Raw genomic sequence first — 27,223 nt, forward strand, 5'->3', positions numbered from 1 at the left:
GTGCAGTTGTCTTTCTAGGATGAACCCAGTGGAACTGGATTGGTCTGTGGGATTCTGAACTGGCCCAACCCCTAACTGAGTATTTGGCGCCCCCACCATCAGTGAGAAGCGCCACTCGTCCTCCTTCACCGGACCCACAGTCTGTCCAGCACCATCCCAGGAAGAGGCACTTAGGAAGCAGGGTTGCAGCCATGGAAAATGTGACAATATTTGACTCACCTGGAAAGGGGAGGGGCCTGAAGGCTAACAAGGAGTTTTGGGCCGGAGACGTCATTTTTTCCGAACCCAGTCTCGCAGCTGTTGTCTTTGACAGGTAAGACGGACAAGTGAGGAGTGGACAGAAGTGTCCTTTATTGCTGTGAATTGTACAACATTCAGAAAGATCTTAAGGATAGAACATCAGTTTACAACATTTTTATTGGGATATTTTCCTGCTGGCTCCGCTGTGAACGGGACTCTCGCTGCTGTGTTGGATCCGCTTTGGACTGGACTCTCGCGACTGTGTTGGATCCATTATGGATTGAACTTTCACAGTATCATGTTAGACCCGCTCGACATCCATTGCTTTCCTCCTCTCCAAGGTTCTCATAGTCATCATTGTCACCGACGTCCCACTGGGTGTGAGTTTTCCTTGCCCTTATGTGGGCCTACCGAGGATGTCGTAGTGGTTTGTGTTGTGGTTTGTGCAGCCCTTTGAGACACTAGTTATTTAGGGCTATATAAGTAAACATTGATTGATTGATTGTGATTTAAGAATGAATTTGAGTGTATTCTATATGAATTTTTGTGTAAATTCAGCTATGACAAGTAAATCGTGAAATATTGGCAAAAGTTTTTGGACAACTGAAAAAACTTCGACGTGACAGTATTGCTAATTGCCTTTGTATTGTAGTGAGAAATGTTACCAAAATATTAGGCTTGAGAAACAGTTCTACACCACTACAAACAACAATGTTCAGTACCAATTAACTGTGTCAAACACATTTCTGCGAAGTAGTATTACTATTGGTAATTCAAACGTTTAAATTAATTAAAAAAAAAAATTAGAGCCCTCTAAATGTTAAATATTGCCCATCTAGGTACATTTGCATTCAATTCACCCAATTTTGCAGCCTTGAGTGTGTTCTTCAACTTTTTCATTACAGAAGGTCCCAGGGCCTGGGGCCCAGTCAAGTATTAACACTGGATTAATCATTTTATTCTTAATTTTAATTGCATTCAATAATTATATCTGAACTACTTATGGGTTATACTTTGTAAAATGGGTTATAATTGTATAGGGCTTTTCTACCTTTTTAAAGGAACTCAAAACGCTGTGACACTATTTTCACATCCACCCATTCACACACACATTCACACACTGATGGCGGGAGCTGCCCTGCAAGGCGCTAACCAGGACCCATCAGGAGCAAGGGTGAAGTGTCTTGCTCAAGGACACAACGAACGTGAGTAGGATGGTAGAAGGTGGGGATTGAACCAGGAACCCTCAGGTTGCCGCCACAGCCACTCTCCCAACCGCGCCACGCCATCCTTGCACTTACACTTTATTAGGTTAACAACTTTGTCAAATAATATGGAACCAGGAGTTAATAAAAAAGATTAGTATTTATTCAACACATAAACCTTAGCCTTAGGTCAGGCTGATTCGAAAAGAAGTACAAATCAAATAAACTGCATTAGAAGCGACTGATAAATAACTGATGAAAAATACATGTACATTCAATTATGTAATTCTGAAATAAACTCAATTAATGATAATAATGAATATGTTTTTAATGGAACTGCCAATATAATTACAGTGCAAATTAAACTTATGCCTCAGACTTCTTCTGTTTGTTTGACATTGCCATTACTGCCACACGTGCTGGAAAAGTGTATGAAACAGAGTACAGATGCGGCCCATACGGATCACTGCTAAGAAACAAGTATTTTTTTGGTGGCCCCAAAAAAACGGTTATAGAACTGTCAAAGTTAGTTTGTGACAAACCCCAAGATGCAGAGATGGAGGCAGGCATTGGATAGGAAAACATGATTTGATAAAAATACAAAAACAAGAACAAACCAAAGGGGTACAACCAAAAGCGCGCACGAGGCGGATAACAAACTAAAAGAGCTAGCATGGGAGCTAGAAAACACATAGGGCTTAGCATGGAGGCTAGCACAAACAAAAGGGCCTAGCGTGGAAGCTTGCGGGAAGCAAGCAAGAAAACAGAAGTCGCACTTGTAATATGAAAACAAACTGGAAGCAGGGAACAAAAAACAGTAAGCTACAAACATCTAATGAATATAGCTTACCGCTATGCTGCAAAGACACGACACGGTACGACACGACAGGAGCCAATACAGAAGCGACAATACAGGACAATAATCCAGCACTGACTTGAGGACAAAAGCAGGTAAAAATAGAAGCGGGCTGATTGACACCAGGTGTGGCCAGGTGCCAATCAGCCGCAGCTGAGGGGAAACAGCACTCAGGGAGAAAGACAGGAAACCAACAAAATAAGAGCGCTGACAGGAAATACTACACACACAAACAGGAAAAAACTAGACAACGAACAAACTGTCAGGGGAAAGCCTGACAAGAACACTATATTAAAGTACTCATTGGTGGCGTCATTGCTAAGGCCATACCCACCCACTAAAACATGACCATGACACGGAGATACTTTGTCACACAGAGTAATTCCTCTAAGACCTATGAGGAGGTGGCAACTTGTCCAGGGTGTATCCCGCCAGCAAACAAGTAACAAGGCCAATGATCAGTACGGAAGTATTATTGTAGCAAAATTCTTTGCAAACGTGTCTGTCAATCTGTGGGCATAAGATCCCCCCACACTGATCGTAAAGCCCTACTCAGAGCATATGAAGGGCCGTCAGGGACATTATTCAGAATTACCTCTTACATACACTACTGTAATGCTCTCACATAAACAACTGAAATGTTTTTATCTCACACACACTACTGAAACACTCTCATGCAGACTACTGAGAGAAAAACATTTCAGTTGTTTATGTAAGAGCATATCAGAAGTGTGTATAAGAGTGTTTCAATAGTGTGTGTGAGAGAAAACATTTTAGTTGTTTATGTGAGAGTATTTCAGTAGTGTATGTAAGAGGTCAGTCTGAATAATGTCCCTAACGGCCCCTCATACAGAGCTGGTGTTCTGCATTCAGGGCGGGGCGGCACCTGATTGACACAACAACGTTATAATACCGACACCATTTCACATCAATTTCATTCAGTTGAAACCAACATTAGTTACATCACTATGATTTTAATGTAATTGTTATGTTGACAGCACATTTATGATCGTATGATCTTTAAAGTAAAAGTGGACTTTATTGTGTTACGTTGTTGGAGTTGTAGCGGACTGTGCATGACCAAAGATCGTATATTAAGAGAGGATGATCTACCGCATGATGTTGTACAGGGCACACGATGTGCAACACAAAGTACATTTGCAGTCAGGTGTCCTCGATGGTAGTTACATCTTTCGTTGTCATTCCACATGGATCACGCAAAAGCTGTGTTATTGATGTCAAAAATGAAATGCCAACTGAGTGTTCTACGCTTTTCCCAGGCAGCTGTCGGTAGATGCCTAAAATGCTGCTCCGAATGTCTGATGTTACGTCCCGCTATTGTCTTTTGACATCAAAGTCTCACAAATGTGGAGATGTGTTATTGGTGAGGCAGTGTTGAGTGTAAAGTCTATCAAAAAGTTGTTCAAATAAAGTTGGTCGTCTTAAGATTGTTGCAGGAAAGATACAGTAATGTCAAGATTAGCTGGTTATGTTGTTTAGTTTATCGATCGCCACAGTATAATAATAGAAAATAAGATAAATACGGCACTGTAATACCTACAATGTTACACTTGAGTCGCATGTTTATCCGTGGGTCGTTCTCCCAAGATTTTAGCAGGAACTCCAGAGGCAAAGTGCAGGTAAGAATATGATTTATTGTCCATAAATCACAAAGATTACAAAAATAGAAGATCCAAACAAAAGAGACGCGTGCCGATCACCCGGGGAGCAAAGGAACTAGCTAGCGCGAAAGCTTAGCATAAAAATAGGAATCCAGAGTCATAGAAGCTGGGAATCATCAAACGTAACTGTTGCATGGAAGCAAACACGAAAGCCAGACCGAGTGTGGCGAAAAGCAGGGAATAAGTAACTCTGTGATTAGTGCCCAGGTAAAAAATGGTAAATGGTAAATGGTTGTACTTGTATAGCGCTTTTCTACCCCTTTTTAAGGAGCCCAAAGCGCTTTGACAGTATTTCCACCTTCACCCATTCACGCACACATTCACACACTGATCGTGGGAGCTGCCATACAAGGCGCTAACAAGGATTCATCAGGAGCAAGGGTGAAGTGTCTTGCTCAAGCACTCAACGGACGTGACTAGGATGGTAGAAGGTGGGGATTGAACCAGTAATCCTCAGATTGTTGGCACAGCCACTCTACCAACTTCGCCATGCCGTCCCCAGGAGCAGGTGAGCGTCCTGAACACTAATCAGAGGCAGTTGAAAACAATCTGCAGTAATGGCAACTAAAACACAAAACCCAGGGGTGCTCAAAACAGGAACTGAGGGAGTCAAAAACTAAACAAGCATGATCCGGGCAGTGGATCATGACATATAATATATGAAAAAAACTTAATTTAAACACATAATTTAGGCCAAAAACCAAATACGCTCAAAATGTGTTAGTGGCAGCAGATGTTGACACTTACATAAGTAGGAATACATCCATAATATTAGATTAATTTATGTATTATATAGTACTACTGTATCAGTATTATGGAAATAGATCAAACAAATAATATCTGGGCAACTATCTTTTGCAGCCTTGCAGACCGCATTTGCCACAGCTGTTTCCGAAGACAAGAAAAACTCCAGAGATGCGGCCAATGCAAGTTTGCTCACTATTGTGACCGCACCTGTCAGCGGGCCGGCTGGGCCGAACACAAACAAGAATGCGCTGCCATCAAAACCTATGGCAAAGCGCCCAATGAGAACATTCGGTGAGTGAAATAAAATGCACAATACCTTGCTACTTTATTTGTCATTAAGTGTTGCAATGATAATAATAATATTAATAGTAATATTAATGATCCATCCATCTGGCTGTAACCAGGATTTGACACATACCAAGGTCAAAATTCTGCAACTTCTGCCTCCACCCTGTTCTATTTTCACTTCTCTATCTACTGTTTGTCCCTTCTCTCCACATTCGATTGTTATCTCTCGTCCTGCCAATTGTATTACAAGAGCACTAGGTAAAATGAAATACAACTCCTTCATATAAAAATCAGAATCAGATTCAGAAAGAATTTAGTAATCCCATGAGGGAAATTAAGATTTTCAGCACAATCCCATTCAAGAGCAGACACAAATTACAGGGAGACAGAACAGGATCGCTGACGGGTCTGCCAACTTCCGGCGCGCCTTATAAAAAAGGTGAGAAACAGGTAAACGCTATGGTAGAGATAAAGATAAAAATTGAGTCCCAGCCTGGGCCCCTGGAGTGGGGGTTGAGACTGAGGCTTAGGGGAAAAACCTCATAGCCATAGCACACATAAACATGTGTAAGAGGGAAACATGGAAGAACACAAAGGACATTAGAGACAGTAAAAGAGTAGAGCTGATGCAACCAGCCACTTCTACATACAACCACAAAAGTAAAACAACAACAAACCCCCCCCCCCCGAAAAAAACATATACACTGTGGTGGCCTATGCGGTGTTCCACGCCATCGTTTGCTGGGGTGGGGGGAGCATGGCCAGAGACAGGAGCAGACCCAACAAAGCAACCAGTCTCTCTAAACAGACTATGATGTGGCAGAGACCCAGCAGCTGGTCTCCATAGCCAAGAGGCTCCCGGCACTAACCGTACTACAGAAGAAATTTGTTAGAATAATACATAATGTTGGCTATAAAGCATACCTTTTATTTTTTGAATAAAAAATATTGACATTCAATGATTTAGTGAATTTACATATAGCTGAAATTATGCACTAAGCAAACTAAAAATGTAGAAAAATTATAATCAACAAAAGAGGGAGAATATAAGCTTGGGGAAAATGTTAACTTTAAGTGAATTATACAAAACCCTCTTTTCTTGCCTATTGGTACCTGGCTGTTTTTGAATATTTGGGATCTGCATAAGTCTTCAAGATTTACGATCAAATCATTGAGGCATGGCGGTGATATTTGTGAAAAAAAAAACTTGCCTTCCTTTATACCTGCAGTACGAGCAGTTCTGATTTGGGCCCATTATTGGTCCATCCATCCTTCTTTCGCTTATCCGAGGTTGGGTCGCAGCCTAAGCAGGGAAGCCCACACTTCCCTCTCCCCAGCCTCTTCGTCCAGCTCCTCCCAGGGGATCCCGAGGCGTTCCAGGCCAGCCGGAAGACACAGTGTTCCCAACGTGTCCTGGGTCTTCCCCGTGGCCTCCTACCGGTCGGACGTGCCCGAAACACCTCCTAGGGAGGCGTTCAGGTGGCATCCTGACCTGCTGCCCGAACCACCTCATCTGGCTCCTCTCGATGTGGAGGAGCAGCGACTTTACTTTGAACTCCTCCCCGATGACACAGCTTCTCACCCTATCTCTAAGGGAGAGCCCCGCCACCCGGCGGAGGAAACTCATTTCGGCCGCTTGTACCCTTGATCTTGTCCTTTCAGTCATGACCCAAAGCTCATGACCATAGGTGAGGATGGGAACATAGAATGACCGGTAAATTGAGAGCTTTGCCTTCCGGCTCAGCTCCTTCTTCACCACAATGGATCGATACAGCATCCGCATTACTTACGATGCTGCACCGATCCGCCTGCCGATCTCACGATCCACTCTTCCCTCACTCGTGAACAAGACTCCGAGGTACTTCAACTCCTCCACTTGGGGCAAGATCTCCTCCCCAACCCGGAGATGGCATTCCACCCTTTTTCGGGCGAGAACCATGGACTCGGACTTAGAGGTGCTGATTCTCATACCAGTCGCTTCACACTCGGCTGTGAATCAAACCAATAAGAGCTGAAGATCTTGGCCAGATGAAACCATCAGGACCACATCATGTGCAAATAGGAGAGAGCTTATCATGCAGCCACCAAACCAGATAATCTCAACGCCCTGACTGCACCTAGAAATTCTGTCCATAAAAGTTATGAACAGAATCGGTGACAAAGGGCAGCTTTGGCGGAATCCAACCCTCACTGGAACCGTGTCCGACTTACTGCCGGCGATGCGGACGAAGCTCTGACACTGATCATACAGGAAGCGGGCCGCCACAATAAGACAGTCCGTTATCCCATACTCTCTGAGCACTCCCCACAGGACTTCGCGGTCGAATGCCTTCTCCAAGTCCACAAAGCACATGTAGACTGGTTGAGCAAACTCCCATGCACCCTCAAGGACCTAACCCTAACCCTAACTGTCTAGTATTTTCACTTTTTTATTTAAGGTAAAAATGTTTTTCTCTGATTGCAATGAGTAACATATGTTTAATAGGCTGTAAGATTTTTTTGTTAAAATAAGGCCAATAATACCTTTTTTGTGGTTGTCCCTTTTAAGTTAAACATAACAAAAGTATAACATCAGTTGTGTATTTTACATGAATATGGTCCGTTGTTATTTCACATGAATAAAATACAAGGTTTAGTGTTAATACATTTATACAATAAACTACAGATGTTTACCCATATAGAAATTGAAGTGAATTCATTAACTCATATTATGTTTTACATGTGGTGAATGTTTATATTCATATTGGAGAAAGGAAACAACTAGTTTCATCAGTAGTACTTCTATTTGAACACATAATTAAATAGGGTCCCTTAGTTGGACATTTGCGTGTGGGTTGGATTCGCTCTCATGGAAAAAAAGGCAATAAAATTGGACAACGGTATGCAAAGGTGATAGCCCTATACATGAGAAGAGACTACATGTTTATCTTAATGCCAACATATAAGTTATGACCAGCATCTGTTGTCCTTCCAGACACTTACACACAAACATCCCCTTTGTGGTCAGGATGAGCTCTCCTGACCTAGCACACACACAGAGACAGGAAGGAGGAATATAAAACATAATGAATTGGCTTCTCCAAGTTAGGAGTGCCTCATTTTTTGACTTGATCTCCTCCAGGAACAGCAGTCCTGTATAATGGCTTTTTGTTGTACTGATTTTTAGTTCAGTATTGCGTCTCCGACGTCTCTTTTGATCCAGCCGCACAGCCGTGTTGCTCTTCTGCCCGGGAGAGGGTGACAAGACCAGAAATAAACATTAAAATGAAACAACATGCACATCAAACATTGCACACAATGTATTTGACTTATCACAATTAAATCTATGTAGTTAAAAATCAGATACTTGCAATTTATGTCTGTGGAGGTTGCCCTCCAGGGGGTTCATCTGACCACCAAGTACCGACATGAGAGCCCGGGTTAATGGATGTAATATTCTTTTATTATCCCTGTTTTCCATCATTCTGCTCCGCAGCACAAAGTCTATCCCTTTTTCTCTCTCAGTCCGTGCTGTCGCTCTCGCTTGCGCTCTTGCTCCAGCTCCAACCACGTCTCTCCTCCCGGTTTGCTGCTTATACAGAGCAACAGGTGATTAGATAACAAGGCCCAGGTGGGCAATCTACACTTGGGCACCTGTCGCTGATTTCGAGGCCGGTCTTGGCACATCCTGCTTCGCTGCAGGCCACACCCCCCTCCACAATGTCAATTTTTTTTCATGGTTAAATGAGTTGTCTTCTTCTACACACCCACTGCTGCTTCATTGTGACACTTTTGCCTCATTGTTGCCCCCTGCGGGTTGGCAGGAGCCCTACATACATGAGCATAGTTTTAATGGTTTCATCAAGTCTATTTGGGCAATATTTGGCGGGCCAAATAAAAAGCTTTGACGGGCCGTATGCTTTTTTTGCGTACATGTCTATAAGTGCAGGGCAGCCTACATGGTCGGACTAGGAAAAAAGCGATTTGTAATGATTGCAGTTTGTTCGAGCTTCAGGAATTTTAAGCTATGTTTTTTAAAAAGTTTTACCCATAGTGTTTCCAATTGGAGCAAAGGTCAGCAACGTGTCAAATGTCCACTTAAAATGAGTCAAATATCTTCGTACCCCCTGCAGCCTGGTGGCTCGCATCATGTGGCGTCTGGACAAGGAGGGCGGTGTGGTGTCAGACATGCAGCTGACCACGCTGGACGAGCTGGAGGACCACATTGAGGACATGCAGGAGGACGAGCTGAAGGAGTTCAAAGTGGACATCCATAACTTCCTGGACTACTGGCCTCGTAGCAGCAAGCAGCACACCAGTGATGTCATCTCACACGTCCTGGGGCTGGTGTGTTGCATTGATTGCATTGCATTGATACTTTTATTAGTAGATTGCACAGTACAGTACATATTCCGTACAATTGACCACTAAATGGTAACACCCGAATAAGTTTTTCAACTTGTTTAAGTCGGGGTCCACGTTAATCAATTCATGGTTTGCTTTTGTCAAGTTCCAAAGCTAAGATTTTCATTGTAATATTTTGATAGTTTTTAAATGCTGACTGATTACAGTGTTAAATGATTTAAGTAATATGCGTTACATTCCTTTTCTTTCTTTTCCAAGATCCGGCCCGCCAGTATCCAAAATTCGGCCCGCTGGAAGTCCCAAGTTAAAAAAAAAAAAATATAAATATTATCATTATTTTTTTTTTAATTATTATTATTTAAAATCTGTCCTTTTTAACCCATTTTCTACCGCTTGTAACTCTCATTGTCTCATAGCTGCTCAGGCAAATCATATTGTCTAAAAATGCATTTTCCCATCAATAATGTATCCATCATCACACTTGAAATATATATACACACACATACTGTATATACATACTGTATATGTATATATATATATATATATATATATTTATACATATATATGTATTTATGGGTGTGTATATATATATATATATATATATATATATATATATATATATATGTGTGTGTATATATATATATATATATATATATATATATATATATATATATATATTATGTGTGTATATATATATGTGTGCATGTATATGTATGGATGTATATATATATATATATGTATATATAGGTGTATATACTGTGTATATATACAAAAAAGTATTTAGTCAGTCACCGATTGTGCAAGTTCTCCCACTTAAAATGATGACAGAGGTCTGTAATTTTCATCATAGGTACACTTCAACTGTGAGAGACAGAATGTGGAAAAAAATCCAGGTATTCACATTGTAGGAATTTTAAATAATTTATTTGTACATTATGGTGGAAAATAAGTATTTGGTCAACCATTCAAAGCTCTTACTGATGGAAGGAGGTTTTGGCTCAAAATCTCACGATACATGGCCCCATTCATTCTTTCCTTAGCAGAAAAACCGCCCCAAAGCATGATGTTTCCACCCCCATGCTTCACAGTAGGTATAGTGTTCTTGGGACGCAACTCAGTATTCTTCTTCCTCCAAACACGACGAGTTGAGTTTATACCAAAATGGATACATGGATGATACAGCAGAGAATTGGGAGAATGTCATGTGGTCAGATGTAACCAAAATAGAACTTTTTGGTGTAAACTCAACTCGTCGTGTTTGGAGGAAAAAAAACGGCTCGATAACTCAAAAATAAAGACAACTTCAGATTGTTTTCTTTGTTTAAAAATAGAACAAGCACATTCTGAAAAATGTACAAATCATGATGTTGTTTTTTAAAACATTTTTTTTTTCACAATGAAATGTTGGCGGTTTGTAGAATTCTATCTTTATTTTTTGTTATTTATACATTCTGAATAGATTATGTGATAATGTTCATCATTCAAGTCATTGGTGTTAATTTTCAAACTATCGAGATAAAAAAATAATTTCAAAATCCAATTACAGGATGTTATTTCTGTAGTTTGCTCATTTTCCTCGACTGGTTTGTTTAGTTTTACATATGTAGCATAATCTACAGAGATACAATGAATTGCTAATGCGACATCTAGTGGACACAATTAGAACATCAGTTTCTTTCATTCAAAAATTTTGCCTCATTTTTATACCTAGCAAACTCATCCCGCGGGCCGGATGAAACCAGTTTGCGGACCTTATTTGGCCCGCGGGCTGTACGTTTGACAGCTTTATACAAATCCAAATGTTGTTGGGTTACATGTTGCGGTTAATGGTGGTCTATGTTTATTTGTTGTTATTTATACTTTCTGAATAAATTATGTGATAAAGTTCCTCAGTCAACTTGTTGGTGTAAATTTTCAATCCATCAAGATAAAAAATAATATCGAAATCAAATTACAGGATGTTATTTCTGTAGTTTGCACATATTCCTCGACTGGTGCACTAACATCATGTGGTTTATTATTTATTAATTTTTTTACATATGTGGCATAATCTACAAAGATACAAATAATTGCTATTGCGACATCTAGTGGACACATTTAGAAAAGCAGTTTCATTCATTCAAAAACTTTGGCCCACTTTTATACTTAGCAAACTCATTCTGCGGGCTGGATAGAACCGGTTCACGGGCCTGATCCGGCCCCCGGACCGTACGTTTGAGACCCCTGGCTTACGGTGTGTGTATGCAGGCAGCGCTTCAGGAGTGGAGTTACTGTAAATTACACAAACAATACTGACAGTGTTTCTGTTGTTCAGATTCAGACACGGATGCACGCTCAGGTCCTTAATTGAGGCTATTTTAATATCAGTATTTTTTTCAACTTTCTGACTTCTTGTAGATTAACTGCAACGGCTTCACTGTTAGCGATCAGCGGGGTCTTCAGGCCGTGGGAGTGGGCCTCTTCCCCAACCTGTGTCTCATCAATCACGACTGCTGGTCCAACTGCACTGTCATCCTGAACCACGGCAAGTAAGTCACCTGTGTTAGCGCCTCAGTCACGTCTATAACCCCTAAGTGGGCATTTGTTGTTTTTGTTGTGTGTGATGTTGCAGTACGGGTGTGTGTGTGTGTGTGTGTGTGTGTTTGTGTGTGTGTGTGTGTGTGTGTGTGTGTGTGTGTGCGTGCGTGTGTAAAACTGCTCCCTGTTTGTCTTTCAGTCAATCGGCTGTGAATACTATGTATCATTCTCAACCGAGGTGTGTTACCTCTAAAGATAAGACTTGTGTGTGTGTGTTGTCTATTAAAAATGGCACTGAGCACACCCTCCCATCTTTGTAGCGCACCTGAGGTTACCTCCCAACTTTCCGATACTTTAAAATAGGGGTGACAAATGTACGGCCCATGGGCGAACAGCTTTTCATCTGGCCCGCGGGATGAGTTTGCTAGGTATAAAAATGAGCCAAAATTTTTGAATGAAAGAAACTGCTGTTTTAAATGTGTCCACTAGATGTCGTAATAGAAATTCTTTGTATCTTTGTAGATGATGCTAAATATGTAAAAAAAATAAACCACCTGATGTTAGTGCACCAGTTGAGGAAAATGTGCAAACTATACACCGTATTTCCTTGAATTGCCGCCGGGGCGCTAATTAATTTAAAACATCTTCTCAGTCTTGCGCTTACCAAAGGCATGCGGTAAAAGTAAGCATGCGCTAATTATTTTAAAACCTCTTCTTACTGCGGCACTTACCAAAGGCCTGCAGTAAAAATTTAAATGTGATGTAAGCTTGGACCTTAAATTCTACTGAATAGCTCTTAATCTTCTTCCCTTTGTACGATTTCAAATTACCGGTATTGAAATCAGCTTCCTCCATTTTGAAAATGATGACAGAGGAAGTGTCATTCGTGACGTCAAAAGTTTGATCAGGCGGTAATACTGAGCATGCGCTAATTATTTTGTGTAGCGAGTTTGACCCGGCAGTAATTCAAGGCAGGCGCATACTATATGCCCTGCGGCAATTCAAGGAAATACGGTAAATCAGTGGTCCCCAACCACCGCTGCAGAAGAATTTTTTAATAATTAGTTTTTATTTTTAAAATCTTTATTTATTTATTTATTTTAAATTATATCAACATAAAAAAACACAAGATACACTTACAATTAGTGCACCAACCCCAAAAACCTCCCTTTTTCATGACAAAAAAATAATAAAATAAAAATAAAAATAAAAGACCCCCCCCCCCGCCGGGCCGCGGGACAAATTATCAAGCACAAAAAGGTTAGGGACCACTGATTATACATAACATCCTGTAATTTGATTTTGATATTATTTATTTTGTCTTGATAGATTAAAGATAACACCAATGAGTTGACTGATGAATATTATCACATAACCTATTGAGAAAGTATAAATAACGACAAAGATAGAATACTATTAACAATAACATTTAAGTGTAAAAAAAAACATACATTTTAAACAAAGAAAACAATCTCGCATTGTCTTTATTGGTAAGTTATCGTGCCGTGATTTTACCAGTCCGGCCCACTTGGGAGTAGATTTATCTCCATTTGGCCCCTGATCTAAAATGAGTTTGACACCCCTGCTTTAAAAGCTTGAACCTTTTACCGGAATCCTCACAGTGCACTTACTCACTTATCTCCTTATTTTCACAGCATTCAACGTAATCTGCTTTTCTAAACGGTTTAATCCTCCACGCAGAAGCTGTTTTGTCACGTTGTGTGCACAGTGTGAGTGCGGTGTGTGTACTCTTGGTTTTGCACTTTACATTCTCTTATAATAAACCTTATTTACACGAACCGAAACATTGTTTAAAGCAAAAATGTGTCGTAGTTGAGATACTTTATTAAACCTTCAAGGAAATTACTTTGGTACAGCAGCCTTATTTACAGATACACTAAATTGCCAAAAGTATTTGGCCACCTGCCTTGACTCACATATAAACTTGAATTGCCATACCATTCCTAACCCATTGGGTTCAATACGATGTCGGTCCACCTCTTGCAGCTATTACAGCTTCAACTCTTCTGGGAAGGCTGTCCACAAGGTTGCAGAGTGTGTTTATAGGAATTTTCGACCATTCTTTCAAAAACGGACTGGTGAGGTCACACACGTTAGTCGAGAAGGCCTGACTCTCAGTCTCCCTTCTAATTCATCCCAAAGGTGTTCTATTGGGTTCAAGGCAGGACTCTGTGCAGGCCAGTCAAGTTCATCCACACCGGACTCTGTCATCCATGTATTTATGGACCTTTCTTTGTGCGCTGGTGCACAGTCATGTTGGAAGAGGAAGGGGCCCGCTCCAAACTGTTCCCTCAAGGTTGGGAGCATGGAATTGTCCAAAATATTTTGGTATCCTGGAGCATTCAAAGTTCTTTTCACTGGAAATAAGAGGCCAAGCCCAACTCCTGAATAACAACCCTACACCATAATTCCTCCTCCACCAAATTTAAGACTTGGCACAATGCAGTCCGTAATGTACCATTTTGCTGGCAACCTCCAAACCCAGACTCGTCCATCTGATTAGCCAGATGGAAAAGCATGATTCATCACTCCAGAGAATGCGTTTCCACTGCTCTAGAGTCCAGTGGCGACGTGCTTTACACCACTGCATCCGACGCTTTGCATTGGACTTGGTGATGTATGGCTTAGATGCAGCTGCCCGGCCATGGAAACACATTCTATGAAACTCTCTGCTTACTGTATGTTGGCTTATTGGAAAGTCACATGAAGTTTGTAGTTCTGTAGCTACTGACTGAGCAGAAAGTCTTTGCACTATGAGCTTCGGCATCCGCTGACCCCTCTCTGTCAGTTTACATGGCCTACCACTTCGTGGCTGAGTTGCTGTTGTTCCCAAACTTTTCTTATAATAAAGTCGACAGTTGACTTTGGAATATTTAGGAGCGAGGAAATTTCACGACTGGATTTGTTGCACAGGTGGCATCCTATGACAGTTCCACGCTGGAAATCACTGAGCGCCTGAGAGCGGCCCATTCTTTCACAAATGTTTGTAGAAACAGTCTCCATGCTTAAAAGGGAACATCATCACAATTTCAAAAGGGTTAAAAACAATAAAAATCAGTTCCCAGTGGCTTGTTTTATTTTTCAAAGTTTTTTTCAAAATTTTACACCTCCCGGAATATCCCTAAAAAAGCTTTAAAGTTCTTGATTTTCGCTATTTGGGATGCGACTGTCCATTTCCCTGTGACGTCGTACAGGGCTGCCAATACAAACAACATGGCGGTTACCACAGCAAGATATAGCGACATTAGCTCGGATTCAGACTCGGATTTCAGCGGTTTAAGCGATTCAACAGATTACGCATGTATTGAAACAGATGGTCCGAGTATGGAGGCAGACAGCGAAAATAAAATTGAAGAAGAAACTGAAGTTATTGAGCGAATAGCTATTGACGCTATTCGGCCATAGCATGGGTGTACCTAATGAAGTGGCTCATAGCATGGCTGCCTTATTAGCATCGCCGGTAAAATGTGCAGACCAAACGATCAGGACTTTCGCATCTTGTGACACTGGAGCAACTTAAATCTGTCGATTGGTAAGTGTTTGTTTTGCATTAAATGTGGGTATCTAGTTTCAAATGTACATACAGCCAGCGTAAATAGCATGTTAGCATCGATTAGCATAGCATGTTAGCATCGATTAGCTGGCAGTCATGCTGCAACCAAATATGTCTGATTAGCACATAAGTCAACAACATCAACAAAACTCACCTTTGTGATTTCGTTGGCTTAATCGTTGCAAATGCATCTGCAGGTTATCCATACATCTCTGTGCCATGTCTGCCTTAGCATCGCCGGTAAAATGTGCAGACACTCTGGTACATTCAATGGGGGTCTGGTAGCAGATTTGTTGTCAGTGGTGCAACTTGAATCCCTCCCTGTTCGTGTTGTTACACCCTCCGACAACACACCGACGAGGCATGATGTCTCCAAGGTTCCAAAAAATAGTCGAAAAAATGGAAAATAACAGAGCTGAAACCCAGTGTTTGTAATGTTTTGAAAATGAAAATGGCGGGTGTATTACCTCGGTGACGTCACGTTCTGACGTCATCGCTACAAGACCGATAAACAGGCGTTTAATTCGCCAAAATTCACCCATTTAGAGTTCGGAAATCGGTTAAAAAAATACACAGTCTTTTTTCTGCAACATCAAGGTATATATTGACGCTTGCATAGGTCTGGTGATAATGTTCCCCTTTAAGTGCTTGTATACACCTGTGGCAGGGCCAAGTGATTAAGACACCTTATTCTGATCATTTGGAAGGGTGGCCAAATACTTTTGGCAATATAATGTATGTTTCTTAATGCCACTGTAACCCTCATTGTAGTTATTTTTTGCACGGGATGGCCAATTTAATTGAGGTCAAGGGTCATGCTTTACTTTTTCCACCAGTTGTTCTCAAATGTTCTGAGATTATTGCCAAACAAATAATCCTGGTATTTTACAAAATGACGAAATAAAAAGTGACTTTGTGAGTACAACTGTTATGAGGAAAAGTCTTTCTTTCTTTTTTTAATTTTCTCATGTAAATACTAACATCATTACCGTACCTCTTCACTTCCATCTTTCCCCATCACTGATTGGACTAAATAAGCAACACAGCAAGGCAACAACTTCAATGGGTAAAAAGTCAGCACGTTAACAATGTTTCTCGCCCCATTCTCAGGATTGAGCTGCGTTCATTGGGTAAGATTGCAGAGGGTGAGGAGCTGACCGTCTCCTACGTGGACTTCATCAATCTCTCCGAGGAGAGAAGGAAACTGCTAAAGTCCCAGTACTTCTTCGACTGCACCTGCGAACACTGTAAGAACCGTATCAAGGATGACCTCAAGATGGCAGGGAGAGAGCAGGAAGGCGCCAAGGTTGGCCTCTCCTTTTTCTTTGCGCCGTGAAAATGTTGCCGCATCTTTTCTAATAGGACGCAAACTGGGTTGAAATGTTTGGCCCTACGATTAGCAGAGACATGTCTCATAAGCCGTGGCGGGCCGTGCGTTTCCCACCTAGGCCTTCAGGGATGTCCTGTGGCCAATGATTACCTCTCAAAATACCACCATTTATGTCACCACATGACCATTGCTGGAGAAATACTATACAGCGGGGGTCACCAACGCGGTGCCCGCGGGCACCAGGTAGCCCGTAAGGACCAGATGAGTAGCCCGCTGGCCTGTTCTAAAAATAGCTCAAATAGCAGCACTTACCAACGAGCTGCCTCTATTTTTAAAATTGTATTTATCTACTAGCAAGCTGGTCTCGCTTTGCTTGACATTTTTAATTCTAAGAGAGACAAAATGCAAATAGAATTTGAAAAATCCAAGAAAATATTTTAAAGACTTGGTCTTCATTCTTTTAAATAAATTCATTTATTTTTTTTACTTTGCTTCTTATAACTCTCAGAAAGACAATATTAAAGAAAAAATACAACCTTAGAAATGATTTTAGGATTTTTAAACACATATACCTTTTTACCTTTTAAATTCCTTCCTCTTCTTCCCTGACAATTTAAATCAATGTTGAAGTAAATTTTTATTTTTTTTGTAAAGAATAATAAATACATTTTAATTTAGTTCTTCATTCTAGCTTCTGTTTTTCGACGAAGAATATTTGTGAAATATTTCTTCACACCTATTAAGATTAGAATAAAAAAAAATATTCCGTCAAATCTAGAAAATCCTTAGAATCCAATTTAAATCTTATTTCAAAGTCTTTTGAATTTCTTTTAAAATGTTTGTTCTGGAAAATCTAGAAGAAATAATGATTTGTCTTTGTTAGAAATATAGCTTGGTCCAATTTTTTTATATATTATAACAAAGTAAAATTTTTTTTAACCTATTTAAAACATGTCATCAAAATTTCAAAATTAATCTTAATCAGGAAAAAAATATTAATGATGTTCCATAATTTATTTATTTAAATTTTTTTCAAATAGATTCGAATTAGCTATTTTTCTCTTTTTTTTTTTCGGTTGAATTTTGAATTTTAAAGAGTCGAAATTGAAGATAAACTAAGTTTCAAAATTTAATTTTCATTTTTTCCATGTATTTTCCTCTTTTAAACCGTTCAATGAAGTGTTTTTTTTTCATCATTTATTCTCTACAAAAAACCTTCCGTAAAAGGAAAAAAAAGGTAAGACGGAATGACGGACAGAAATACCCGTTTTTTTTATTTATATGGATTTATTCATTTAATGTAAATTGAGCAAATTGGTTATTTCTGGCAATTTATTTAGGTGTGAATCAAACTGGTAGCCCTTCGCATTACTCAGTACCCAAGAAGTAGCTCTTGGTTTCACAAAGGTTTGTGACCTCTGCTATACAGAAACACATTTACACACTACTGAACATTGAATAACCGTCAATTGTGTATGAAACGGGTTATTTTCTGGCACATTTAAAAATCAATAAACCCACATCAGCAATTAAAACTTATTTTATATGATACTGTCAAAATTGAAATAGCAAAAAACATATTAAACGTGAAAAAATAAAGAAATAAAATATCCGAACTCACAATTTGTGGAACCCATTCGAGCTTCCAGGGTGGGCCGACATGGTCTCGCAAGATGTAGTTTCTCTTTAAATATCCTTCTTGAAAATGTCCTTGCAAATATATGTGTTGTCTTGTCTAATCATAAAAGATGCAGACAAGGCTTGTTTGCTGAGTTCTTAAAGTTTACTCCACAACGTGCTCATCAAAACCATCAACCAAAGTGGGGCATGCGCTTCAATACTGTGGCATGCTGGGTAATGGAGTTCTTATGTTACCTAACTCATAACATTACAATATATATCTGCCTTAGGTCATCTAGAAGGCCTTACTGACAACAACTTGAGATCTGATTGGCTATCGCAACTGTCTGTGAAATGTTTGATTCTGAAGGCCTCGGGCAGATTTGGTGCAGCATGGCAACAGAAGCTAGCTGAATTCTGATTGGATAAAAACTCTAACCTAAGAACAACAGCACTGGAAAGAGTATAACATGACGTTTTTAATTATGATCATGATTTCTGGTTATGTCAGGCCAGCAGAGAAGGCCATGCTGGCCCTGACGGCACACCACAGCTGATAAGGTAGACATGAGAACAGAGACCACAATGGCTATTAAAAGCAAAAGATAATTCCAACTACGTGAGGTTTTTATCTGTGTGTGGTGATCCATACATGTCTCTAAACAGCTTAATATAGAAATCACCACTCGGTACCCTAATTTATTTTGATTGCAAACTAATCTGTGGTGCTTTAATTTGAAAATACATTTTAAAAAGGAGGGTGCATAAAAACTACACCTTCCTCTTCCTGACATGATGGCTGTGCAAGATACATTTTGAAATGCAAATAAATATACATTCCGTTAAACCCCGAATGGTAACATAAACTTGCCGGTGGCGTTCTTGTTATACTCTTTGATTTGAAAAACTGTGAGAAAGTTAGAAACAACCTTTTAACAAAAACAATATTTGGATGATCATGTTGTTTTGAAACTGAAACATTGGTGTGTATCAACTGTAAAATGCAGATTACACACAAAAAAATAGCACTATATGTTGAAATACTGAAATCAGTAAGATTAAAATAATAATTTCCACAAAAAGCTAGGAATTATCATATAATTTGTCCTGTCTTACTTGCGTCTTGTTGCTTGGTAGAATTCTTGAGGCGTGTACAGCGAGCTGAGCCAGGCCGTGTACCAACAAAAGAAATCGAAAAAAACAAACAAACAGTATTTTCAAAAGTATTATGCAACATGTGTATTTAGACTCATTCTTTTCGAAAGCGAATTAACAACAAAATGTATAAAATCACAGTGAAAGTGAAAGAAAGAGTGCCATCTGGTGGGGCAGTGGAACTAGTAATACTTTGGCTTAAGAAGATCCAAATATTATGTCTCATTTAGGGGTAAATTTCATATTTTAAATATACATAATTTTCTTCTAACTATTTTACATCTCAATATTAGTTCAAATCAGCGTGTTTGGAGGAAGAAGAATACTGAGTTGCATCCCAAGAACACCACACCTACTGTGAAGCATGGGGGTGGAAACATCATGCTTTGGGGCTGTTTTTCTACTAAGGGGACAGGACAATTGATCCGTGTTAAGGAAAGAATGAATGGGGCCATGTATCGTGAGATTCTGAGCCAAAACCTCCTTTCATCAGTGAGAGCTTTGAATGGTTGACCAAATACTTATTTCCCCCCATAATTTACAAATGAATTCTTTAAAATTCCTACAATGTGAATTCCTGGATTTTTTTTTTCACATTGTGTCTCTCACAGTTGAAGTGTACCTATGATGAAAATTACAGACCTCGGTCATCATTTTAAGTGGGAGAACTTGCACAATCGATGGCTGACTAATTACTTTTTTGCCCCACTGCATATATATATATATATATATATATATATATATATATATATATATAAATCGTACATTAGTAGCCAAGAGGATATTTTTTGTAACCTGTTACCTGTTTTGAAAAGGTTAATTTATAATTTATATGCCAAATAATATTTTGCTAGCATTCTGTTGAATCGAGAATTATTCTGAATTGGAAGTATCACCCCAAGAAACGGAATCAAATCAAATTGTAATGTGGAGATATCCACCTCTTGTAGCCCCAACATTTTTAGTGCAATGTGGCGAGGGACAACTGTATATTGTAGTGTGCCATCAGGACAAAGGTCTAATGATAAGAAATAATCACAATCTTGTGTTTATGGGCCTGCTCAACACCCCTTTGAATTGCGGAGAGAGAGATGATTTTCTAACTAAGGGTATATGCATGACTGTACAGTATGCGAAAATGTGATGATTAGTATGCTGTAATTAAGCATCCCCTTTTTGGCTTCTTTCAGCTTTCAGAAGAACAAGTGAAAGAGGCAACAGATTACTGCTTCCAGATGTTGGACAAGATGGAAGAAGCCCGATTAAAAGGCGACTACCATGAGGTAAATGATTTTATGAGTTTCTTTCTTCGCCATTTCACGTTCCCTTTACCTTTAATGCTCTTCGTCCTGAATTCCCTCAGGTGGTGAAAATCTGCAAAGAGTGCATAGAGAAGACAGAGCCTATTCTTGCTGACACCCACATCTACCTGCTGAGGATGTGGAGCACCATGAGTGAGGTGCAGGCCTACCTGCAGTACTTCGAAGATGCTGCAGACTACGCACGCAAAATGGTGGAGGGCTACATGTAAGAAGAACGGAATCTTTTAAACTGCGTTTTCACTAAGCGGTACAGTTCAGTTTATCATGGTACCTGCTTGCGTTTCCACAGTACACACACAAACAACGTCTCACCTCTATTACTGCTCTGATACTAGCTCCTATGATTGGTAATTGTCAGATCACATCAGTCCCACTATTCTGTGTCGATGAAGCTACCTTACCAACTGTAAGCAATACGAGAAGCTAGACGAACACACTTCCACACACTAAATATATCTGGTGGCATATCCCAGGGACCAATACTCGGACCAAAATTGTTCAATCTCTATATGAAAGACATTTGTAAATTTACAAAAGCCTTAAAATGAGTGTTATTTGTAGATGACACGACTGTGTTTTGTTCAGGAGAGAACACACAGAAGTTAATACACATAGTAACAGAAAGAAATAAAAAAATAAAGAGATGGTTTGAAAAAAAAGGTAGTCTTTAAAGGCCTACTGACACCCACTACTACCGACCACGCAGTCTTTTAGTTTATAAGTCAATGATGAAATATTAACATTGGGAAATTGTGTCAGATGTAAAAATAAACGGAATACAATGATTTGCAAATCCTTTTCAACCCATATTCAGTTGAATGCACTACAAAGACAAGATATTTGATGTTCAAACTCATAAACTTTATTTTCATTTTGCAAATAATGATTAACTTACAATTTCATGGCTGCAACACCTGCCAAAGTAGTTGGGAAAGGGCATGTTCACCACTGTGTTACATCACCTTTACTTTTAACAACACTCAATAAACGTTTGGGAACTGAGGAAACTAATTGTTGAAGCTTTGAAAGTGGAATTCTTTCCCATTCTTGTTTTATGTCAAGCCTCAGTCGTTCAACAGTCCGGGGTCTCCGCTGTCATATTTTACGCTTCATAATGCGCTACAGGGCTTCACGGTGGCAGAGGGGTTAGTGCGTCTGCCTCACAATACGAAGGTCCTGCAGTCCTGGGTTCAAATCCAGGCTCGGGATCTTTCTGTGTGGAGTTTGCATGTTCTCCCCGTGAATGCGTGGGTTCCCTCCGGGTACTCCGGCTTCCTCCCACTTCCAAAGACATGCACCTGGGGATAGGTTGATTGGCAACACTAAATTGGCCCTAGTGTGTGAATGTGAGTGTGAATGTTGTCTGTCTATCTGTGTTGGCCCTGCGATGAGGTGGCGACTTGTCCAGGGTGTACCCCGCCTTCCGCCCGATTGTAGCTGAGATAGGCGCCAGCGCCCCCCGCGACCCCGAAAGGGAATAAGTGGTAGAAAATGGATGGATGGATAATGCGCTACACATCTTCGATGGGAGACAGGTCTGGACTGCAGGCGGCCCAGGAAAGTACCCACACTCTTTTTTTAACACGTTGCTAAAATAAGCAGGGGCGTCCATGAAAAAGACGGCGCTTAGATGGCAGCATATGTTCTTCCAAAACCTGTATGTACCTTTCAGCATTAATGGTGCCTTCACAGATGTGTAAGTTACCCATGCCTTGGGCACTAGTGCACCCCCATACCATCACAGATGCTGGCTTTAGAACTTTGCGTCGATAACAGTCTGGATGGTTCGCTTCCCCTTTGGTCCAGATGACACGATGTCTAATATTTCCGAAAACAATTTAAAATGTGGACTCGTCAGACCACAGAACACTTTTCCAATTTGCATCAGTCCATCTTAGATGATCTCAGGCCCAGAGAAGCCGGCGGCGTTTCTGGATGTTGTTGATAAATGGCTTTCGCTTTGCATAGTAGAGCTTTAACTTGCACTTACAGATGTAGCGTTGAACTGTATTTAGTGACAGTGGTTTTCTGAAGTGTTCCTGTGCCCATGTGGTGATATCCTTTAGAGATTGATGTCGGTTTTTGATACAGTGCCGTCTGAGGGATCGAAGGTCACGGTCGTTCAATGTTGGTTTCCGGCCATGCCGCTTACGTGGAGTGATTTCTCCAGATTATCTTAACCTTTTGATGATATTATGGACCGTAGATGTTGAAATAGTTAAATTTCTTGCAATTGCACTTTGAGAAACGTTTTTCTTAAACTGTTTGACTATTTGCTCACGCAGTTGTGGACAAAGGGGTTTACCTCGCCCCATCCTTTCTTGTGAAAGACTGAGCATTTTTTCGGAAGCTATTTTTATAACCAATCACGGCACCCAACTGTTCCCAATTAGCCTGCACACCTGCGGGACGTTCCAAATAAATGTTTGATGAGCATTCCTCAACTTCATCATTATTATTTATTGCCACTTTTCCCAACTTCTTTGTCACGTGTTGCTGGCATCAAATTCTAAAGTTAATGATTATTTGCAAAAAAAAAAAAAAAAGCTTATCAGTGTGAACATGAAATATGTTGTCTTTGTAGCATATTCAACTGAAATATGGGTTGAAAATGATTTGCAAATCATTGTATTCCGTTTATATTTAATTTTAAGACAATTTCCCAACTCATATGGAAACAGGGTTTGTACAATAGAAACATAATATGATGCGTACCGACTGAATCCTTAACCCAAGTTTAATTTTTCTTGCAAGAATGAAACAGCTCATGAATGTCATTTTAGTGGATAAATACAATTATCCAATGGTTTGACAGAAAGCTGTACCACCCAAACAACCCCACTCTCGGGATGTCCGCCATGCGAGCAGGAGTCACACACTGGCAAGCCGGCCTGATTGAGGTTGGTCACGGGATGATCTGCAAGGCCTACGCTATTCTCATGGTCACACACGGTCCCATGCATCCCATCACCAAGGACTTGGAGGTAAAACCAAATGCACACAAAATATCTGAGGAATCTTGGGACATTTCCGCCAGCTGATTGGATTAAGTCCTATATCTGATGATTAAATCCAGAGAGCAGGAAATGTGGTCTGAATATGTTTAAATATATTATTTTAGATCAGGTCAAAACCACTTTGCATGATAATATACAGTGCATTGTAACTTACATGAAGGCCACAAACTGTCTTCAATGCATCATTAGAAGTTATAACTGAGCTCAAGGAATTCTGCCCAGCAACACGTGTCTACACAAACATGCAGCATTATTTGTGTTGCCGTTGTTTTTTAAGTTTTCCCCCATACAACACACACGCACACACACACACACACACACACACACACACACACACACACACACACACACACACACACACACACACACACACACACACACACACACACACACACACACTACAAAAGTCAAAACCAGTGAATTTGGCACGTTGTGTAAATCGTAAATAAAAACAGAAAACAATGATTTGCAAATCCTTTTCAACTTATATTCAATTGAAAAAACTGCAAAGAAAATATATTCAATGTTCAAACTGAGAAACATTTTTTTATTTGCAAATAATCATTAACTTGGAATTTAATGGCAGCAATAGATTGCAAAAAAGTTTGCACAGGAGCATTTTTACCACAATTTTTTAACAACACTCAGACAACATTTGGGAACTGAGGAGACCAATTTTTGAAGCTTTTCAGCTGGAATTATTTCCAATTTTTGCTTGATGTACAGCTTAAGTTGTTCAACAGTCTGGGGTCTCTGTTGTCATATTAGACGCTTAATAATGCGCCATACATATTTAATGAAAGACAGATCTGGACTACAGGCAAGCCGGTCTAGTACCTGCACTCTTTTACTATGAAACCACGCTATTGTAACACGTGGCTTGGCATTGTCTTGCTGAAATAAGCAGGGGCGTCCATGATGACGTTGCTTGGATGGCAACATATGTTGCTCCAAAACCTGTATGTACCTTTCATCATTAATGGTGCCTTCACAGATGTGTAAGTTACCCATGCCTTGGGCACTAATACACCCCCATACCATCACAGATGCTGCCTTTTGAACTTTGCCCCTGTAACAATCCGGATGGTTCTTTTCCTCTTTGTTCAGGAGGACACGACGTCCACAGTTTCCTAAAACAATTTGAAATGGAACAGAACACTTTTATACTTTGCATCAGTCCATCTTAGATGAGCTCCGGCCAAGAAAAGCCGCTGGCGTTTCTGGGTGTTGTCGATAAATGGCTTTGCATAGTAGAGTTTTAACTTGCACTTACAGATGTAGCGACCAACTGTAGTTACTGACAGTGGTTGTCTGAAGTGTTCCTAAGGCCATGTGGGGATATCCTTTACACACTGTCGGTTTTTGACGCAGTCTCGCCTGAGGGATCGAAGGTCCGTAATATCACTTACGTGCAGTGATTTCTCGAGCTTGTCTGAACCTTTTGATGATATCATGGACAGTGGATGGTGAAATCCCTAAATTCCTTGCAATAGCTCGTTGAGAAATGTTGTTCTTAAACTGTTCGAAAATTTCCTCACGCATTTGTTCACAAATTGGAGACCCTCACCCCATCTTTGTTTGTGAATGACTGAGCATTTCCTGGAAGCTGATTTTATCCCCAATCATGGCACCCACCTGTTCCCAATTAGCCGGCTCACCTGTGGGATGTTCCAAATAAGTGTTTGATGAGCATTCCTCAACTTTCTCAGTCTTTTTTGCCACGTGTGTCAGCTTTTTTGAAACATGTTGTAGGCATCAAATTCCAAAAGAGCTAATATGTGCCAAAAATAACAAAGTTTTCCAGTTTGAATGATAAGTATCTGGTCTTTGCAGTTTATTCAATTGAACATAGGTTGAAAAGGATTTGCAAATAATTTTATTCTGTTTTGATTTACGATTTACACAACGTGCCAGCTTCACTGGTTTTGGGGTTTGTACAATATTGCAAACCACAGAATAAAATAAACAGTATTCAAACACTTCTTTTTACTGTTTTTTCCCTGTTTACAGTCTATGCGCACGCAGACCGAGATGGAGCTCAGGATGTTCAAGCAGAATGAGTATGTTTACCACAGCATGAGAGAAGCCGCCCTGAAGAACAGGCCCATGACCATGATGCACGAACCCAAGTCAGTAGAGGAGGGAATCAAGAATCTCTTCCATCGGAAAAAGTAAAAAAAAAAAAAATACACAAACGGAGAATTTATTCATTAGTTTTTTCCGCACTTGTCTGTTCCACTTGTCTAATGTGTCACATTAAAATATTTGCGCTGACAAGCTCATGTTCTCTCTGTTCCAAATGTACTTAATTGACACGTTTTCATGCCACTATTGGTGCATTTGGACAACTCCTTGAAAAATTAGGTAAACGTATAGGATTTACAATCTAGGGCTGATAAATCACAAATTCAGTGAGCACCTCATTAAAAAACAATGAAGCATAACGAGACCTGGAAACCAAGTATTAAATGGGAGCACAGTTGTTGTGGAAATGCTGATTATCGGTCCTGCTAGACACCGACCTTTAATAACACAACTGTAACATTTGACAACCAAACAATTAAACAAGGCGACTCGGTAAAGAATCTGGGTATTATCTTCGACCCAACTCTCTCTTTTGAGTCACACATTAAAAGCGTTACTAAAACCTATGGTCATGAGCTCTGGGTCATGACCGAAAGGATAAGATCACGGGTACAAGCGGCCGAAATGAGTTTCCTCCGCCGGGTGGCGGGGCTCTCCCTTAGAGATAGGGTGAGAAGCTCTGCCATCCGGGAGGAACTCAACGTAAAGCCGCTGCTCCTCCACATCGAGAGGAGCCAGATGAGGTGGTTCGGACATCTGGTCAGGATGCCACCCGAACGCCTCCCTAGGGAGGTGTTTAGGGCACGTCCAGCTGGTAGGAGGCCACGGGGAAGACCCAGGACACGTTGGGAAGACTATGTCTCCCGGCTGGCCTGGGAACGCCTCGGGATCCCCCGGAAAGAGCTAGACGAAGTGGCTGGAGAGAGGGAAGTCTGGGCTTCCCTGCTTAGGCTGCTGCCCCCGCGACCCGACCTCGGATAAGCGGAAGATGATGGATGGATGGATGGATGGATGGACTAAAACGGCCTTCTTTCATCTCCGTAATATCGCTAAAATTCGCTCCATTTTGTCCACTAACGACGCTGAGATCATTATCCATGCGTTTGTTACGTCTCGTCTCGATTACTGTAATGTATTATTTTCGGGTCTCCCCATGTCTAGCATTAAAAGATTACAGTTGGTACAAAATGCGGCTGCTAGACTTTTGACAAGAACAAGAAAGTTTGATCACATTACGCCTG

At 40.4% G+C, this 27,223-nt stretch overlaps 1 protein-coding gene across 3 annotated transcripts; it reads left to right on the forward strand.

The window, feature by feature from the left end:
* LOC133551911 (histone-lysine N-methyltransferase SMYD1-like) lies at window positions 1–26,174 on the forward strand. 3 transcript variants are annotated; one of them, XM_061899111.1, is made up of 10 exons: window positions 3–313; window positions 4,845–5,021; window positions 9,131–9,344; window positions 11,760–11,890; window positions 12,079–12,117; window positions 16,564–16,759; window positions 20,749–20,841; window positions 20,922–21,085; window positions 23,696–23,864; window positions 25,908–26,174. In XM_061899111.1, exons 1-10 carry the CDS (start codon window positions 192–194, stop codon window positions 26,070–26,072), a joined length of 1,470 nt encoding a protein of 489 aa, XP_061755095.1. In that variant the 5' UTR covers window positions 3–191; the 3' UTR covers window positions 26,073–26,174. The 3 variants fall into 3 exon arrangements, with proteins under 3 accessions (XP_061755112.1, XP_061755095.1, XP_061755103.1); XM_061899128.1 differs by lacking the exon at window positions 4,845–5,021 and having other exon boundaries at window positions 1–313; XM_061899119.1 differs by lacking the exon at window positions 12,079–12,117 and having other exon boundaries at window positions 4–313.
* Window positions 26,175–27,223: the final 1,049 nt, after the last annotated feature.

Source organism: Nerophis ophidion, linkage group LG01 (assembly GCF_033978795.1).
Source record: "Nerophis ophidion isolate RoL-2023_Sa linkage group LG01, RoL_Noph_v1.0, whole genome shotgun sequence".
NCBI classification, from domain to species: Eukaryota; Metazoa; Chordata; class Actinopteri; order Syngnathiformes; family Syngnathidae; genus Nerophis; species Nerophis ophidion.

Coding starts and splice junctions, on each gene's coding strand:
- LOC133551911 (XM_061899111.1), top strand. CDS start 192: ATGGAAAATGTGACAATATTTGACTCACCTGGAAAGGGGAGGGGCCTG. Junction 9,345..11,759: donor TCTCACACGTCCTGGGGCTG/GTGTGTTGCATT, acceptor GACTTCTTGTAG/ATTAACTGCAACGGCTTCAC. Junction 16,760..20,748: donor GAGAGCAGGAAGGCGCCAAG/GTTGGCCTCTCC, acceptor GGCTTCTTTCAG/CTTTCAGAAGAACAAGTGAA.